This window comes from Astyanax mexicanus, chromosome 23 (genome assembly GCF_023375975.1).
Source record: "Astyanax mexicanus isolate ESR-SI-001 chromosome 23, AstMex3_surface, whole genome shotgun sequence".
NCBI lineage: Eukaryota > Metazoa > Chordata > Actinopteri > Characiformes > Acestrorhamphidae > Astyanax > Astyanax mexicanus.
The window spans coordinates 6,889,152-6,909,467 of NC_064430.1; the positions used below are offsets into that span (position 1 = coordinate 6,889,152).

At 38.4% G+C, this 20,316-nt stretch overlaps 2 protein-coding genes across 2 annotated transcripts in view; both read left to right on the forward strand.

Annotated features, from left to right (window-relative positions):
* The window catches only part of pkp3b (plakophilin 3b), a 209,806-nt gene that overhangs the window by 122,285 nt on the left and 67,205 nt on the right, over positions 1 to 20,316 (forward strand). The window lies entirely within an intron of this gene.
* The window catches only part of mybpc3 (myosin binding protein C3), an 82,274-nt gene continuing 69,051 nt past the window's right edge, over positions 7,094 to 20,316 (forward strand). Inside the window, exons 1-7 of the mRNA XM_049471004.1 lie at positions 7,094 to 7,202; positions 14,012 to 14,281; positions 16,341 to 16,556; positions 17,091 to 17,177; positions 17,733 to 17,881; positions 19,258 to 19,375; positions 19,969 to 20,017. Coding sequence (XP_049326961.1) covers positions 7,178 to 7,202; positions 14,012 to 14,281; positions 16,341 to 16,556; positions 17,091 to 17,177; positions 17,733 to 17,881; positions 19,258 to 19,375; positions 19,969 to 20,017 — 914 coding nt within the window. The 5' untranslated portion in view covers positions 7,094 to 7,177. The remainder of the gene's footprint in view (positions 7,203 to 14,011; positions 14,282 to 16,340; positions 16,557 to 17,090; positions 17,178 to 17,732; positions 17,882 to 19,257; positions 19,376 to 19,968; positions 20,018 to 20,316) is intronic.

Sequence of the window (20,316 nt, forward strand, 5' to 3'; positions counted from 1 at the left end):
CGTGTACACAGCCATGAGCATCACAGCTAGATATATTCCTGTACACACTATATTTCCAGAAATATCCTGTGCTTGTCTGCATTGCTGTGTTTGGTGATGTGAGGTTTGGATGAATTTGAGCTGCTCAGTCATGGAAACTCTTCATTCCATTAGTCTCTCTACTCTCTACTGTTGTTGATCTAATCACCAGTGAGTGACCAGTGAGTTTTTAGGCCTTCTCGGTCACATGACAATGCGTTCAGTAGCTCCTCCATTTCCACTCACTGTTGTGTTTACATGGATCTCCATGGAAACGCGTGGCCAAAGTGTAATTTGCAGTGCGTGGCAGTGGAAAAATAGCTATTTTATTAAACTTGAGGAGACGAAACTCAGAGATGTGAGTCCGGACAGGACTAAAATTATCGGAGGACCACGGAGATTCAGAGGATGTCTGAGACAAACACAAACATGGTCGTTCTGGATGGGAATAAAATAGAATGGGACCCCCCCATAAAATAGAAAATTACCCTAGGACCCCTTGAGAAATAGTCTGGATGACTTTAGTATTTAGTATTTTAAACTTTTGACTGGTAAGGAAATGTATCTTGTCATGTATGTGCTGTTATTAGGAGCTTGTGACTGTAGTTACTTTTCCCATTTACATTTGGTATCTAATTTCAGTGCAGCTCACCTTAGGTGCCTGTCCTTCCAACAGCACCGACATCCCATGCGAGTCACGCCACGCAGCTGACGCTCTTCCAGTTCATTACAGTTAAGCTGTAGCTGATCCTCCTGGAATTGTGTCCAGGTAAGAAGAAGCCCAGCTGCGGGTCCCGGGGGCAATATATAGACATTACAGCAGAACAGTGGCATTTACAGAGGCCCTCTGGCAGCACTCGATGCCTCCCTCCCCTGCCGTGTGTTACGGGCTGATTCCGGACATGCTGCTGCTGTCAGCAGCTGCTGACTGTCTGAGACCAGTGACTGGGTGCTGACAGCCCCCCAGCTCAGGGTGAAGGAAAGATATGGAGCCATGGTTGTGGAACTGCTTGGAAGAAGAGCTCCAACAAAACAAATTGTTACAAGATCCAGGTATTCGTGTTTGAGGGGGCGAGCGAGGAGGAGCTGCACATTCATTCATCAAGCATTTCCAAAACACGTTTCCATCATCACCACACACTGACCATTTGTTCTATAATTAGGTCATTTACAAAGACGGGTTGCACAAACATGGTTGGTGTTAGTCGGGTTTCTCTCTAGATCACATGTGTCAAACACAAGGCCCGCGGGCCAAATGTGGCCCGCCACGTCTTTTTATGTGGCCCGCGAGAGCTTGTAAGATCTTAGTGTCTATAATAAATAAGTCAGAAGCGTTCTTTGACCAAAAAATACATTTCCCACAATGCTTGTCGATTGTATTACCCGCAAAGTTACGGCTTACTGCCACTACACGGCAGTGTAGTCATTGATGTGGAAACCCTGCCGGAGGGAAGGTGTAACTTCGCGGGTGGAATTGAGACGTATAAATGTTTATCCCATAATGTCCAGAAAAAGAGAAGTTGATGCAGACGGACGGCTGTGCTTCAAGGCGAAAGACCGGTATGCCTTTTGTGTTACGAAGAGTGTTACTGACCAAAATAAACGCTTTTTAGGAGAGATATAAGTTCTGTGTAAATATTTATAAGACAATAGCTGACAAAATCTGTTTTAATGACGTTAATAAACATCACTGGGACAGCGCTAGTCGCAGTTTCACCGCAGCAAAGTACGAGGACGTGAATCACTTATCTAACCAGCCTTTACTGATTTCTGCCCTCAATAACCCTTTCAATAACCTCCAATAGCCTTTAATAGTCTTCAGTAGCCTTCAACAGTCTAACCTTGCAGCCGTGGTGTGTCCACTAAACTCCGTAGTTATAAACATCCTGAGGTTAGCAGCGCGATAACTGACCTGTTTATAATGTAATCCCAGCAGTGACTCATGCTCTAAACGGCTGCTGTTAGCTGATTGGGCTGAAAGATGAACTGTAGAGAGCTGTATTATTCGGTTACAAAAATCTTTATTTCATACACAGAAGAACTTAAAAATTTTAAATACGCTCCAGACTGGCTGAGCTGAGCCCTGTAGCCCGTGGCTGGGCTGTAGCTCTGACTCAGTAAAGACTGCGGACTTGTGGTGCTGCTGCTGCAGCTCCCACTAGTGGTTGGATGAGGAACTGCTAAATCTGAGGAAATGCTATGTTCTTAACAGCTCACAATTTTTGATTTTATATTTATTAAGCCTTATTTCAGTTAATAATTTCAAAGTTAATATAACTTGATGTCATTTCTATTCACTTGAATAGTTTGGTTCTTGATTGATGGAGTTTTTGGATTTCATGACATGACAAATTAAAAGGATTTATGTTAATAGAGCAACAAGCAAACATTTTTTCCATGCAACTGTAATATTTGATTGAATAAATATATATTGAGAGTTATTTAACATTAAGGAGTAATTACATTCATTTACATATATTACATTTGGTTACATTTTATTACATTTATAAGTTACATCTGGCCCTCGGAGGACAGCCAATATGCCAATGTGGCCCTCGGCCAAAATGAGTTTGACACCCCTGCTCTAGATTGTTACTTTAAGAGAGATTAGATGATGCATAAACAAACAAGAATTGAATTTTCTTAACACTAAGGTGTGGTGGGTTCACGCCTATAGTAAATATGCTGTAGTCTAAATCGGTTAATGAGTTTGTAAACTTGAAGCAGGGTTGCCAGGTCCAACAAAAATATCCATCCCAAAGTCAGTCTAAAACCCGCCCTTCAGAAGCTTAAACTAGCCCAAAATATCTGTCTGTCACACGTTTGAAGCAAATGGCAAGACAACTATGAGTGTACAACTTATTATTTTTTTTTAAGGGATTTATAAAAAAATAAATGTAAGGGATTATTTATTATCAGTATTGCTGTTTATCTTAAAGTTATTAATAATAGTCTAATATTAGTGTTTTATTTGTTATTTTATAACAGATTAATATCCCAGTCAAGAACATTTAATAATAACATAATTAGCAAAAAAAAAAAAAAGAACTGACTTTTACATACTTATTTCTGTTCTTGCCCCTTTCTGACCTCTGTCCTCGTTAACATTTTTTTCATCGCCTGATAATTTCTGGGTTGTGATCTCTCACCTCTCTTTCTCTCTCTCTCTCTCTCTGTATCTCTCTCTATCTCTCTGTATCTCTCGCTCCTTCTCTCTCCCTCCATCTCTCTGACACATGGGAAGTCAGCCACTGCCTCTTTTTGAGCTGCTTCTGATGCAGCATTACTGAGTAGCATCACAGCGCACTCGAAGGAAAGCAAAGCAACTCATCTACCCACCCAGAGAGAGCAAGGCCAATTGTGCTCTCTCAGGGCTCCAGCAGCTGATGGCGAGCTACATGAATGGGATTCGATTTGGCCCACATCTGAGTGCTATTACAGCATTTACACCTGCCCAAACAAATCACACCATGTGTTAAAATGTACCAGAGGTTGTCAAAGCTTACTTTTATCTATAAGCAAAGTAATTTTGGATGTGAGTTATGTTTTTTGGTGTACATTCTGCTGTGGTCTTTTCAAGGAATATTCACTCCCCTCCAAAAGTATAAGATAAGTAAGGCTGATCACTTTATTTTTGCTGTAGTCTGACAAAATATGAAACTGATTGGGAGATCCTTCATCATTTACCACCCCACCCCCCAAAATAAACACCAAAATACTGCATTTACACCTTCTCAACAAATCACATCGTTGGGTGAAAATCTATAAAGATTTAACCAGACTGTAAAAAGATCCCTTTGGCTTATTATTATTAAAACGCCAAAATTGCAACCTCTGGAATTTATCAACAGTTTTTGCAAACCAAGACTCACACTTGACTCTGACAGGATGAATCAGAAATGCACTATACTGATATAGGCTACGCTACACTGTTCAACCATAACATTAAAAACACCTGCCTGATATTATGTAGATCCAAAACAGCTCTGAGCTGACTGTTTAAGGCTTGGACTCCACGAGACTTCATGAATCCCTTCAGTGACCCTTGGGTGTCCATGACCAAGGCATTAGTGCACCAGTTGATCAGCCTTGGACCACTTTTAGTAAACGTTGGCCACTGCCAGAATCCCAGAATCACTTCACAAGACCTGCCTGATGTTTTGGAGTTGTTGAAGTTCTGTCATGACTATTAGATCCTTACACTGGCTCATTTTTGCCTGTTCCTAGCAAATAAACTTCAAGAACTGACTGTTTACTTGCTGTCTAATACTGTTAATCCCACCTCTTGACAGATAGCACTGCAATCAGATCATCAGCCCATCAGTCCATCACTATATCAGTCATTCACATCACCTGGGTTCATCTGTGGTTTTAATGTTTTGGATGACTTTACAATACATAAGAAGAGATAAAATAAGTAAAAGATGTTTATATTGGACTTTCTAATGTGTAGCATTTAATCTATTGTATCTAACATACTAAGAAAGGTCTGCTTTGTGAAATAACTGTCCTGGAAGTTGTGTGAAGTATTGCGTAGACAGTAGTCTAAAGACTTTGCACTGGCTGCCAATTACGGGTCATGTTTTTTGCGTCATTTTGGTTGATGACAGGAAGGGCTCAGCAAGGACAGTGAAAGAAAAACTATGAGTGAAACATGGTGACAGACTATGACAGTACACCAGGACACATGGGCTTGCTGTTCCCACGCAGCTTCTGGGTCAGGCAAAGGGAAAGTTCAACTAACAGTCACTGTCAAAAATTATCTGCAAATTATCTGCAAATTATCTGGTCTTTTCTAATTCTTTACAAGGAATATATCGTCGCTGTCCAATGAAAAACACTTATCTCCAAAACAGCAACTTTACAGGAGAGAGAAAAAACCTTGTAAGCTTTCAATGGAAGTCAATGTAAAAACAAGTTTATTTCAGGTCATTTTGAAGCGTTTCTATTGGTCCGTTCATCAAGAAATTTTGACACAGTGTAAGAGACAGTTTGTTTTTTCAAATTATGTAGTAAACTAAAAATCGACAAATACGGAGATAAGTGTTTTTCATTGGACAGCGACGATATACACTCCCCTCCAAAGTATTAGAACAATAAGGTCAATCCCTTTATTTTTGCTGTAGATTTAAAAAAAAGTGTAGTTTGATTTTAAAGTGGCAGTCCGTATTATTTTGTTTCTAAACTGAAGCAGAAGCATTTCTGAGTGGAGAAGGGATAAATTGCGTTTAATGGTGCCAGTGGGCTGGAACGGCCATCCCTGCTAAGCATAATAAATTCATTCTAAAAAGTGGGGTGTTGGGCTGCTTTTTGTGATAGTTCTTCTGGCCATGTCACATGTCTTTAAGTGCTTACATCACATGTACAGCCTCTAAAAGAGGATCCGGCTCAGTTTTACTGAATGCAAGCAGCTGGTGGAGCATTGGAGACTTCAGAAGGGGAAACTCAGATCTCAGTAGTTCATTCACTCATAGTAAAAACAAATTGTGTAGTTAAAGTGAAGTTTCTGACTGAGCTCTCTCTCTCTCTCTCTTCTCTCCCTCTGACTGAACATAACCTGGAATCGGATTTATCCGCTCTGAAAGGAGACCGCATCACACCCGCCCAGTTTAAAATGATTCTACAGGGAATTTAGGAGCTTTTTCTTAAGAAGCTGAGGAGGAACATAACAAATACATGTATAAAAGTTTCTGCAATAAAATTAAATATCAAAACTGCAGACAATAAATAAGGCCACAAAATGTGATATTTAAATTTTTCTGCATATCTCTGAATTCAGAGTACATTACTAAGAAACTCTCTCTTTCTTTTTTTCCCCTAATATAAAGTACGAGTACAAAATCAGATTATTTATGCATTGATGCATTATTTTTTATGCATTTTTAAAAAATGTATTTAGGAACGTGTCCATAACCCACTTTTGGGTCCCGACCCACCAGTTGAAAATTGCTGCTATAGAGCATGCATTTAACCTGCTAAAAAGGAAAGGGAGACTGAAGGGAGTAACCCCCCAAAACAAACACCAATGGCCAAAAAAAGCATCAGAAAAGGAAAATGCAGAAGTTTAGTGATGTATCAAGATCACGTTCTCACCACAAGTGAATCATTCCACAGTTTGTTTGGGACCGGACCGAGACCACGTTCTCTTACTGTTTTCACACCTGCTAAATTGAATCGTACTAGAGGTTGTTTTAGAATCGTACAAAAAAGTGCTGGTATGAAAAACACTTACCTTAAGTCAAGTCAAGTAGTTTTATTTTCTATGCTACAGATTTACAGGATGTACAGAGGATTGAATTTGACTTACTCTCCTACCTAAAGTTACAGCAAAAAAAAAAATACAAAGCTATAGTTGACTAAAGTGCAACTAAATTAAATTAGAAATAATAAAATAATGAAATAGACACTAATGAAACAAGGCCACAGATATAGACATAAATGAGAGAAGAGACACAAGACAATAGTGTAATATAAGAGTGAGAGTGTACCAGTTTGGTATGATGGGGGATTAAAAGGGGACTGACAGTAGAAGTATAAACAGTATAAAGAGAACCCGTATAAACATAAGTGCAATTGTAGATGTGTAAAGGCTTCAGACTGGTGAAAGTGAACAAGTGCATAGAATTCTTTAAAGCTCACAGTTTTTAAAGTGAAGTTGAAAGTGAACTGTGCATTAAAGCTGGAAATAAAAGCTGAAATGTTGATCTTTTTCCTTTGGTTTTCAGTCTACAACAGAAACGGTCTGATTGGCCAAAGATCTGGAAGGCGTGAGAGACTTTTCTGAAGTCAGACACTAAATTTAATCTCCTCTCCTCCACTCTTCTGCACTCCGTCATCCCTTAACCTCCGCTTACCTCCGACCCCTCTGACCGCCTGTTGGCTGCAGCAGGTGTCAGTAGGAGTAGCCCAAAATATGGTCGGCGGCCTGGAAATGGGGGGGGGGGGGGTGTTGTTTTGAAATCTGAAGGTATGTGTTCATTATCTCCATGCTAAAGAGAGAGAGAGAGAGAAAGAGAGGGGGCTGGGTCTAGATTGTAGGACAAAGGGGGGGGGGGGGGGGGGTGTTAGATGAGAGACTCTAATAAAAGAGAAGGTCAGTGGGCATCCACCAAGCCTGTTTGTCTGAACCCATAAGGGACACTCAAAGCAGGAAAGCAGGATGCCCGAGCCAACTAAAAAAGCAGGTAATGCATTTTCTGTAGATTTAAACTGGTATGTTTGAAAATATATATATATTTTGTGGAATTTGGCTGCTAGTTGTAATGTATTTGCTATGACGAATATGATGTATTCAATAGATATCTAATGTCTTATTTGTAATTCTTATTGTCCTTTGACTAATATTTGACCCTTATCTGTGAGATGTGTTGGCTTTGGGCCATAGGTACCATATATATATATACTTATGAAGGGTTTATTAATTATTTATTAACAGTTATTATTGGGTTATAAACGCTGTAAAGTTATTAAAAACCAGTTAAAACATAACAAAGTAACGAAGTTACTTGTTCACCAACTAGTAATTCATTTCGCAATTCCGCATAAATATATAGTGTAACACCTCAGATCTTTCTAGATACTAATCTCAATTTTTCTTTTCTATCAGTCAGCAATAAATCTGGCATATTGCCATAATAATCAATAAAATGCTTAATAATTAAATTAACAATTAAATGTATTCAGTCAGTGCATGACATCATCATGGTTGCAAAAGGTACTGATATAACAGTTATGTTTTAACTGGATATTAAGTATTTTAAAGAATTCTCAAAGTATAGAAGTAATAATAATACATAATAAAAGTAGTATTTATATATATATATAGTAGTAATTATATATAGTGTGTAAATATATAAGGTGTAGGCTCCTGTGAAAATTACAAATCAAATTCTTCATATCTGGACAATAAGTGTGAGAATTAGCTCATTAGAATACTATTATTAAAATAAATACAAATATATAACATTCCTACAGGATGTAGTGGTTTAACATCACTGAGTTCACTGTGTAAAACATCTCCAGTGTTCTCCTTGTGGAGTCTAGTATTATTTATAGTTTTCATCATATAAATATATAACAGTTGGTTTGGGCACTGGGGGCACTGACTGGGGCCATCCAGGTGAAGTCTGGAACAAAATCTAAATGTATTATTTAGATTAGCTCAAATGATATTAACTACTTTCTTAAAAATGAGAAACTCTTGTTAGTTTTTACTGTGTTTTTGTTTATTTGCATCTGTTCTAATAATATGTGGTGTTTTTTTTTTTGTTAAAAGTAGTATTGCTGAGATCAATGGTTTGAATAATATGCTTAGGTGCCCAAAACTTGTCCTGAAATAAACTCTCTTTACATAGACTTCCACTGAAAGTTAAGAAGGTTCACTCTCTATTATACTATTAGAGAGCTATCAATAGTATTTTATAAACCCACGTACAGTTCTGAAAAAAAAAAGAAAAAAGAGACCATTTAAAAATGATGAGTTTCTTTGATTTTACCAAATTGAAAATTTGAATATAATCAAGAGGAAGATGGATGATCACAAGCCATCAAACCACCAAACTGAACTGCTTGATTTATGCAATAGGAGTGGCATAAAGTTTTCCAAAAGCAGTGTGTAAGACTGGCGGAGGAGAACATGATGCCAAGATACATGAAGACTGTGATAAAAAATCAGGGTTATTACAACAATATTGATTTCTGTACTCTTAAAACTTTAGGAATATGAACTTGTTTTCTTTGCATTATTTGAGGTCTGAAAGCTCTGCATCTTTTTTGTTATTTCAGCCATTTCTCATTTTCTGCAAATAAATGCTCTAAATGGCAATATTTTATTCTGAATTTGGGAGAAATGTTTTTCGTAGTTTAGAGAATAAAACAACAATGTTTATTTTACTTAAACATAAACCTATAAATAGCAAAACGAGAGAAACTGAATCAGAAACTGAAATGATATTTTTTTTCCAGAGCTGATTTTCATAAGCTGCATTGTTTAGACCAAATGGCAGGATAGTATAGTAGAAATATCCCTGACCTCCTTTAACCTCCTGTTGGGCAAGCTTGACTTCACTGTTTTCCTTATGGTGAAGTTTTAAAGCCCTTCTCTGTGAAATCAACACCCTCTAGTGTGGCCTTGTGCTCTAAGTGTTGTGGCATGTGGCAGTATTGCCTCAGGGTTTGACTACAATTCCCACAATTCCGTGGGTGGTTTAAATTCAGCGCTTTAAAAACTTCAAAGAGAAGTATATCTGTCATCTATTTATCTATCTGTGCTACAATTTGTCACAACCTCTTTGGGCTCCTTATCATAAGATGAGATGTTGGTCACATGGATGGTCCCTGGGAAGGCAGTATTTAAAGCAGTGGCTATCATGTTACCATTACCACAGTGCTACCATCATACTGGAACACACGTACTGTCAGCTGAAACCAGTTTAGTAGAACAAGGCATGTGTTGAGAACCTTTACAAAGGTTTATTATGTTGTCACAATATAGCATTGAATATGATGTGGTGATATTATTCTGATTCTTTTCTAAATACAAATCCCAAACAAACATCTGCGTATCATGGAAGCACTGATTTGGCACGATACATTAAACTCACAAAATATAACATTACTTCTCTGTTTTCTGACAAACAGAAATTATATGTAAAAGAATAGCAACTTTCTGGTAGCAGGAATAGCTAAAAAAATTACCAACCTGATTACAGAAATTAACTTTATTTTATTGCAGTTAGAAACTGTATATGAAACTGGGTAATAAAGTCATAACAACAGTAATTCATGTGTAAAAATTTTAATTTGTGTGACTGCTTCATAATTAGTTTAGGAAAGAGCCCAAAATGTCAGGATTTTTTTTATATTGACAGCTGCAGATTTACTTCAATGTTTTAAAACACTTTCTATTACAATTACAATTATGATAGGATTGTCAGTAATGTATTTCTCATTAAAAATTAAATCTTTTTTATAACGCTTGAATAGAAATCCTCAAGATTTCGGCATGTGTTGACAGGCTGAAAACTGACAAAACTTCTTGCCTGTTAAGGGGTTAAAAACAATATATTTTTATTTTATTTTTTTATTATTATAGTGTAAAAACAATTGTAAGAGCAATTGGTACTTTTGGCAGTGTGGGCAGTGTGCCAAGTCCTATCTCCATAAAAGTTGTTAGCAGAGGGAAGCATGCATTTTCCAAAGGAAATGTAACATTTACTGATGCTGCTGGTGTTTATCCACTGTGTTTTATCAAGTCTAAAGTCTAAAATTTGTACAGCATTTCACTGCTTCTATCTGCTGACAACTATTATGGAGATGCAGATTTCATTTTCCAGCAGGACTTGGCACACTGCCAACACTGCCAAAAGTACCAATTAGTATTATAATATTTAAAACACTTTTTGGGTTTTCATTGGCTGTAAGCCATACTTATCAACAATAAAAGAAACAGTCAATTAAAATAGATAATACATCTATATAATATGTTAATTTCACGTTTTGAACTGAGTTACTGAAATAAAGTGACTTTTCAACGATATTCTTATTTTTTTTAGATACACTAGTAATAGTGGTTTGCATCACAACGTTCCTAAAACTATCCAGAACATTTAAAATTGTTAAATAAAACATACAAAGAATATTAACTGTTCTACTAACCAAAATCTGAATAGTTTTAGCTTGACATGCACTTGAAAGCTCTGTTAGCCTGGAAGAATTGATGAGCGACCATGACTTTCAGAGTTTCAAATAGCATTGGCTCACGCTGTGCAGCTGGCTAGGCCTTGCCCAGTTTGTCCGTTGGCGTTCTTGTATGCAGGCACTTCTAGAAGCAGAACAGAGAACAGAGCCAGCCTCAGCACACCACTGCCAGATGCTTGGCCGTGTACAAGTGCAGCTCTTCAGCAGTGATACCCATGGCTTGTCATGTTTTCAAACAAGATCCTACCATTAAGTCCCTGAAAGGATCAACCCGCCTGAGACCACTCGTCCGTGGAGCCATTGTGGGGCCAGACGTGCTAAGACCCACAGCATTCGAACCATGCTACTGTGCCACTTTCAGCGATCCCACTAAAGGATTTGGAATTACTGGGAAGATCCTGTAATCTCTTTGCTCTCACTCTCACTTCCCCTCTACTGTCCAGAAGTTTAAATACCGTTATATACCATCTAAAGCCAGCACAGACTGCCTACCCATTCAGCAGTCTGAATCATTATTACTACCGGCTCTGCTGTGCAGAGGTCAATTCTGACGTCACGCTGACCGTTCCAGCGTAGAACTGAAAGAGGATATGTCTGTACAGCTCAGATATGTCCATCAACACCAACTTCAAATTCTATTCAGCACAAGCTATCGCCATTTCAAGGGCGGAATACTTCCCCTGCCCATCTTTCCTCACTTTGGACTCAGGTAACAGATAAATGTCCATTGTACTGTCGTCCATCTCTGCCCCAGTACATGAAACATGTCCTCTGATCACTAGTGTTCGGTTGTCTATGAACTACTTTTTACCATAGTAAAGCCATTTTCAAATGGGAATTTCTTTCATACAGTACCAACCTATAATATAGGTTTTATATTTTTATATTTTAGATTCTTCAAAGTAGCAACTCTTGCTTAGATGACAGCTTTGTCATATTTATGAGGTAGAGTCACCTGGAATGACCTTCAGTCAAGAGTCAAGAGTTAATTACTTGAATTTCGTGCCTCTTAATGTGTTTGAGAGCATCAGTTGTAAAGTAGTGAAGAGGTAGAATTGGTATACAGTGAATAGCTCTATTTGAGTAATGTTTTAATCCATATTATGGCAAGACACTATACAACTAAGTAAAGAAATTAAATACTGTAAGAAATAAAGGTCAATTAATCTGAAAAATTTCAAGAACTTGAAAGTATAGTCAAGTAAAGATCATCAAAATGTTATGATGAAACTGGCTCTCATAGGAACACCCCAGAAAAGGATTACAGGAAAGTTAACAGCTCCCTAGATAAGATCCCCTAAATGCTTTTGGTTTGTTTAACACTTTTAAGTTACTAAATAATTCAGTATGTGTTCCTTTATAGTCTGAATCACTTCCCTATTCATTTACAATGTAAATGAAAAAGGTCGTAGGAAGGTTTTTTGACTGGTACTGTAGTTGTGCCTTCAGTTACAGACGTTACAAAAGATGATTTGTTAGCATTTTATATGGTACAATGTTTGTTACACAATACTTTATTCAAATCCCAAAAGCACTCTTTATGAACTGTAGTCAATTTGTAAGAATTTTTACTTTATCAGTAGTTACACTGTTATTACATGGATTGTTAACGTGTAACTACACAGTTATTGAAGGCACATTATAAAGTGGCACCTAATTTTCTTGCACAATTATTTGCAGTTGTAGTTGGCAGTGACATTTTCGCATGGCGACAATAATTATGCCTAAAATTACAGAAACGTTTTAAAATGATTTTGAATAGCTTTGTTTTACAGCTAGTTTAATAAAAAATTGATGATACATAATTTTCTCCTAAAATCTTGTACTGTCTCCAGTCATTTTAATGCAATTTACCAGAGAAAATGCTTACAGATGAAAAAAACTGCTGTAAAAATGTTGTAAATTAAACATTTATTGCAGAATAATCATGTGGATTTGATCTTGTAGAATTATTTTTGCCAGCCTCACACATCTGTTCAACCAGTCTGTAGCAGCAGATCAAAATGAGAGAGTGGATGCCACCACAGTTTTCAAATAGCAGGAGAGAGAGAGGAGAGAGCAGCACCATTCTTCCAATGCTTGTTGGACAACCAAAATAGAGCCCAGATAATCCCTCTGGGCTGGGTCACTGCGATGGTTCTTGGAGCGCATTTATTAATGGAGGACATATGGATTCTATATTTGAACCCAATAAAAAAAAACACAGTGCTAAAACTCTGTAGAGTTTTACCCTTCTTCTTCTTATTATTAAATTATTATTATTACCAACATTTTTATTATTATCAACTGCTCTTTTACGATGTTCCATAGTCAATTCATGTGTCTGAGACACATTTAAAACAGATACAAATCTGATCACTCGAACAAAACATTCCACAAGATGGTCTGAGACGCATTTAAAACAGATTTAAATCTTATTGTTCAAACAAAAAACGTTAGAAGCTGGTCTGAGACACATGTTTAAACAGATAAAAATCTAATCACTAAAAAAAAACACTTTAAAAGTTATTTTGAGACGCATTTAAAACAGATACAGATCTGATCACCCAAATCACTTCAGATGATGTTCTAAAATTCAGTTAAAACAGGTACAAATCTGATCGCTCAAACAAAACACTTCAGTAAGTGGTCTGAGATGCATTTAAATCAGATACAAAGTAGCTACACTTTTGTCTACCAATGGTCAATTGCTAAAACTGATAAAACCCAGTTACTAATCAAATGGGACATTAGGAATAATTCATCCCAGCTTGCATTGGTTTTAAAACAAATGAGACTAGGGAAAATATACTGTAACTATAGACATAACTGTATTTTATATATCATTAGTAAGTAAACCCATGTGGTAGTGCTTCTTATCAGATTGTCAGACTTGTAAATGCTGTATAACAGTTTAATGGATGCAATACAACCACTATGGTACCCTTATAGGGTAAACATGATATACTCAGGGCATCTTGATGAAAGTTACCGTGGCCTAAATGGCCTTCTTATCCTTTTAAGATCATCATAAATCTTTAATGAATCACAGCAAGGCACTCTTTCCCTTTTTGAAGGACACTTGCTGAGGTAATGCATAGGACTGGTTAGTGCATAATGCCCAGCCTGGGATTTTTACTCTGGACCTCTGTTTGCTGGTGTTAATCCTTCATTCCGAGACCTATTTCTGTTTTTAAAGGCTTAGCACTTGGCACTATATGGAAACTCTTGAATGGGTTTTCACTTGATTCCACTTGTAGTTTATACAAATTCTATATCTCAATTGTTTCCCCATCACCTTCCCTGCCTTCTCCAGTATCTGCCTTCATCAAGAAACCCAAAAGTCAGACTGTTGAGGTTGGGGCGACGGTCGTCTTTGAAGCGGAAACCGAAAAAGCAGATGCTAAAGTAAGATGGCAAAAGGATACTAAAGACATCGGAGCCATTGAGAAATATGCAATATCCGCAGAAGGCAACAAGCATTCCCTCACCATAAACAATACTGCTGCAGAAGATGCGGTAGGATATGCTGTTATTGCTGGGGGCTCAAAAGTCAAATTCGAGCTTAAGATCAAAGAAGCAGAAGGTGGGTTGCATCTTCTGGAAATTCTGGACTTTCACCCTTGCACTGGTCTTCATCTTGAGCACACCTCCCAATTTCTTCTCTTTCTGACTTGATACCACTTGGCACTTTTGAACCATCACACCCTGACCCTCTCCCTTTGTACTACTAGAACTTTCTGTGCAATGCCAATGGTTTGCTATTGATCACAATTAGCATGGTTAAAAAAACAACCTTTGTAGTTTCACTGTTTGGCCTTGGACCACCACACCATAATCCTATCCTTGCGTTCTTGCACTTTCTGTTCAATGCCACCACTTTACTAACATTCTCACCTTTATCAGGGTTGAATTAGAAACATTTGTACGTTTACCTTTAAAATAGCTAATCATAATTAAGTTTTTCAATTGAAAGCAACCAATCGTTTTGATACTGTAAATTATGCCTTGTTTGAGAAGATGTTTGACACAAACACAAGGCAGGTCACCATTCTGCCCTAGGCCAGCACTCAAAAAAATGCATACCAGGCTCTTGTAGCCAAGCTCACACCAAACACTGATGACCTTCACCTCTGGCTCTGGAGATTGCTTTCCTGAGAGGCACTTGACAGCAAGAGGAGAGCGTGTTCCTGGAAAAAGTGATAGCCAAAGAGTTCAAAATGTGGCTGACATGTTTGAAGAATAAATAGTGAGAGGCTTATCATATCCTGTTATTTTAAATATAGCTAGGGTCAGGAATGGTACAGCATAATTATCTGAAGCATTTGAGGCAGTTTTGTCCATATTTGAGGCTTCTGGGACATCTGAGAGAAGAGGGGATTTTTTTGGGATCGGTGGATGAAGCAGCTCCAACAAGAATTGAGACATCCCACCCATCTATCCCAACCCTAGCCCTCTATCTCAACAAGAATCGAGATATCCTATCCCTCTATCTCAATAAGAATCGAGACATCCTACACCTCTCCCCCAACAAGAATCAGGACACCCTATCCCTCTATCCCAACAAGAAATGAGACATCTCACCCCTCTATCCTAACAAGAATCGAGCCATCCTACCCCTCTATCTTAACAAGAATCGAGACACCCTACCCCATTATCTCAACAAGAATCGAGACATTCTACCCCTTTATCCCAACAGGAATCAGGGCATCCTACCCCTCTATCCTAACAAAAACTGGGACATCCTATCCCTTTATCCCAACAAGAATCAAGACATCTTACCCCTCTATCCAAACAAGAATCGAGACAGCCTACCCCTCTATCCCAACAGGAATCAGGGCATCCTTCCCCTCTTTCCTAACAAACATTGGGACATCCTACCCCTCTATCCCAACATCTATCCCTACCATCTACTCCAACAAGAATCAGGACATCCTACCAATGTATCTAAACAAGAATCGAGACACCCACCCCTCTATACCAACAGGAATTGGGGCATCCTTCCTCTCTATCCCAACAAAAATTGAGACATCCTACCCCTTTATCCCAACAGGAATCAGGGCATCCTACCCCTCTATCCTAACAAAAATTGGGACATCCTACCCTTCTATCCCAACAAGAATCGAGACATCCTACCCTTCCAGCCCAACAAGAATCGAGACAGCCTACCACTCTATCCCAACATCTATCCCTACCATCTACTCCAACAAAAATCAGGACATCCTACCGATCTATCTCAACAAGAATCGAGACATCCCACCCCTCTATCCCAACAAGAAATGAGACATCACACACCTCTATCCCAACAAGAAATGAGACATCACACCCCTCTATCCCAACAAGAATTGAGACATCCTACCTCTAGGCATGTCCTAGGAAGTTGTAGGGGCAAATGATGAAATGAGATTGAGCCTAAATGTTTGGCTTTAAGAGGGAGTGAGCTTTAAGATGCAGGGATTTTGCTAACCTATTTACCACCAATTTACTGTGCATTGTGCAATATCACTTTGTGCCCCAAGCTACTCACTATCTTACACCATGAACTCTTTCCAGCCACACTCTCGCTGTTCCTTGGCGCTTTAAACTGACTTTGATTCATTGAGTTCTGTACATTTTATGATACACTGTGTTACATTATTTTTCAGCCAAAGCACCGGCAAAGGTAGCAGCCAAAGCTCCCCCTGCAGAGATTCCGCCTGATGCAGCAGTGCCCTCTACTGATGCTCCTCCAGCAGCACCAGCCGATGCCCCTGCCGATGCCCCATCAGGTGCCCCAGCAAATAACTCTACAGACGCTCCAGTGGCACCAGCCACAAACTCAGAGACTAATGGTCATGGCCCAGAAACTGGAGGTCATGATAGTAAGTAAATTTCTCTTTTTAGGATTAATACTTTACCACTCTTTTTACTCTTATTACTGTGATTATGTCTACTAGTTACCATTTCACCCCACCCAACATTATCAACATCTTTAAGTCTAGGTGAGTTTTAAGTGAGCATGGGACCCCATTGGACCTACCAAATGGGCCCCATCAATAAAGCCCCCCTTAATCTTTCATATGTCCTATATATTCCCCATGATGTACAGTGTACAACCCTTATTGGGCCTATATTTCAGCCCTAGCTCATAGGATATAAAAGTCTTTCCCTACTGCCCTATAAAAAGGCTCTCAGTGGATACTTTGGGTAGTGTACCTCCTGGTGAAAGAACGCTGACTGCTAACCATGCCTCTACAACGCATTGGGCATGTTATCTGGGAGATTAGTGGTTTCCAGCCTTGTTCGTTCCCTCTTTTCTCTAGAAATGAATGGTTTCCTGCACTAACACACTCAGGGCTTGATAATTAGATTGATTATTAATTATTTTCTTAATGCCTGTGTCATCAACCCATCAGGCCTTCCTGAAAACCACCAGCCAGACACCCGGCAGGACCTGACCGGCCTCTTTTCTGAAAAGCCTCAGAGCGGAGAGGTGACTGTGGGTGAGTTACAGTTGCTGTTGATGTTTTATTTTTTATTTTTTGTATTTTTAGAATGTTACAAATGTGTCCCTTTTCCTTAATTTGTCAAATGTTAATTTTCTCATAATGTAGGTTTGCCATTTCCAACTGTTTTACTTTTAACGACATAACTAAATTTTATTGTTGAAATGTGGTTAAAATAATATGATCTGTAGTTTCAATGATGTTAACATCTTGAGAACCTGGGTTACATTTCTGCTTCTCTGCACCATGATACTTAACTTTTTTAAACATTGACCCTTTGGCCTCATAAGGAGACACTCCCACTGTCCACTGTGCTTCCCTCTGCTGACAACATTTATGGAGGTGCAGATTTTATTTTCCAACAGGACTTGGAAACAATTGATTTTATATAATATTCAAATTTTCTGACTCATTTTGGGGGTTTTATTGGCCGTAAGCTATAATCATCAATATGTCACTCTGTGTGTAATACATCTATATAATACATGCGTTTCACATTTTGAACTGAATTACTGAAATAAAGTAACTTTTCAAATATATTAACTCCTGCAGGTGAGAATATCATCTTTGTGGCTAAGGTATGTGGCGAATCTCTGCTGAAGAAGCCCACAGTTCGATGGTTCAAAGGGAAGTGGATGGACCTGGCCAGCAAGTCCGGGAAACACCTACAGCTTAAAGAGCACTACGATCGTAGCACAAAGGTCTGTTATGAATCTATGATTGCTATGAATGTTCTGTATGTACATAACTGTCCTGGATGTCATGTAATAAGCAGTTTGAATGTATGCCTAAAGCACAGCGGTATCATACATAGTTCATTCATCTATACAAGTATATCCAAAGGTGACAGTATATACCCTTTAACAACACCCAAGAAATACACAACTCTGGATAGCTGCAAAATTTGGCATTGCAGTCGGTGATAGTGAGATGATACTGTATGAAAATGATTACAAGTGTGGTCTGATTAGCCGCCGGGTCTGGCCACAAAAAGGCATAAAAGTGCTTCCATCTCTGCCCTACAAAAAGGCTACTTTAGGGTAGTGTACCTCTTGGTGATAGAGTGTTGATAGTTAAATATGCTTCTACAATGCACTTGAAGACATTTCACCCAGTGGACAGACTTTGAAAACTTTTTTTATTCCATTTTCTTCCAAAATTACAAGGCCAATTACCCAACCCACTTATTTTGACCCCCATCACTAGTGATGCTCCTACACCTGGAGGCTGAAAACTAGCACATGCCGCCTCCGATACATATGCAGTTAGTTACCGCCTCTTTTTGAACTGCTGCTGATGTAGCATTTCCTAGTAGCATCACAGCGTGCTTGGAGGAAAGCGCAGCGACTCGGTTCTGATACATCAGCTCACAGACGCAGCCTTGTGCTGATCGACATCACCCTTTGGAGCGATGTGGGGAAAGAGCCCATCTACCCACCCAGAGAGAGCAAGGCCAGTTGTGCTCTCTGAGGATTCCGGCAGCTGACGGCAAGCTGCATGACTAGGATTCGAACCAGCGATCTCTTGATCATAGTGGCAGTGCCTTAGTCTGCTGGACCACTCAGAGCCCCTGACAACTCAATTGTTATGATGAATTGTCACCATCAAATCCATCTGCCATCCAACTACTATCATCTTCCTTTAAAGTGGTGTGGTTAATATAAAAAACCTGGACTGCTATATAACTATATCATCTTTAGCTATAAATTCAGGTTCTGTTTTTGATTGCCAATCATCTTTTTCCCCCACATAGCCTTCAGTTGCTTAGAAGTTACCATGGGGTCCTTTGGTTGCCAGATTTATTGCTAATTGAGTATTTATGCATCCAGCTGTATGCGACACAAACTTTGCCAAAAAAGATAAGTTTAATAGCATAATGGTATAATATATCAATACACATTACAGCACATACATTTATAGTAAATAACCAGGTTATGTTTTATACTGTGCTTGTGAAAGCAGGTATTAGGATGCTGTTTACTGTATATTTAAAAAAAAGCCTACATGCCAGTTACAGTATATAGTGAGTTATATTGATACAGATATATCTGATAACTGTCTCTCTGTGATTTTGCAGACGTATACCTTTGAGATGCACATCGTAGCAGCCAAAGCCAACTTTGCTGGAGGTTACCGGTGTGAGGTTTCATCCAGAGACAAGTTTGACAGCTGTAATTTTGATCTGACTGTACACGGTGAGCAGTGACATACTTTTATAAAATTATAAAATTATAATAAGAATTAAAATGACATTTGTGAAGTAAACATAGTAGATTTAGACTTAGTTTATTGTCCTTTTTTACACCAAGAGTGCACAAAGCAGTTGTAGTAGTTCCCAGTGATGGTATATTGGGGTATACTGGGTAGCACGCATGTACAAAACAGCATAATGCACGTGAAGTTTCGGTTTCATTCTTGTCTGAATGTCAAAAGCTATGAATGAATTTAGTTTAAACTTGCTGTAAAAAAGGACTCGGACAGGGTTTCTGTTTTTCTTTTTTCAATTCTTTTGACACTGCACCCGTGTCCTGTGGTTGTATTTGAACTTTCATTAGAAAAACCTTAAAATAAAAGTGTAAACAGTCACTTTGCCGTGTATTGGATTTTAATATACTAAAAGTGGCACAAATGTAATTTTTAATGTTTTTTTTGCCATTGACAAAGCCACAAATGACGAAAAAGGAAAAAAAAGATTATATTTGGGACACTTTTACCTGCTGTGTGAACAAAAACTCTTATAGATTACCTTACTAGGAAGTGTTACCATGGTTTCTTTGTTTCCTTCCAGAGGCACGAGCTGTAGAAGGATTTGACATTCGTGCAGCATTCAGACGCACGTGAGTGATGCTTTTTAATTAAGAACTACTTAAACACAGAAGCTACTTTTAACTTATACTGTATAACCCGTATGTACACTATGTTACACTTCTATTCTTCTGTATTAAAAAAAAAATCCATTGTGAAATAGACTTGTGAAGTGGAGTACTTTTAGCCGATGCTCTCAACAGGCTCACAAAACTAGTGATAGGGGCATAATAGTGCCCATGCAAAGAAATCGCTATGTTTACACCATTAACAAGTATTTTTTATTAACTATCTGTGCACTTTCAATGTTCTCAGTGCCTCGATTTAAATG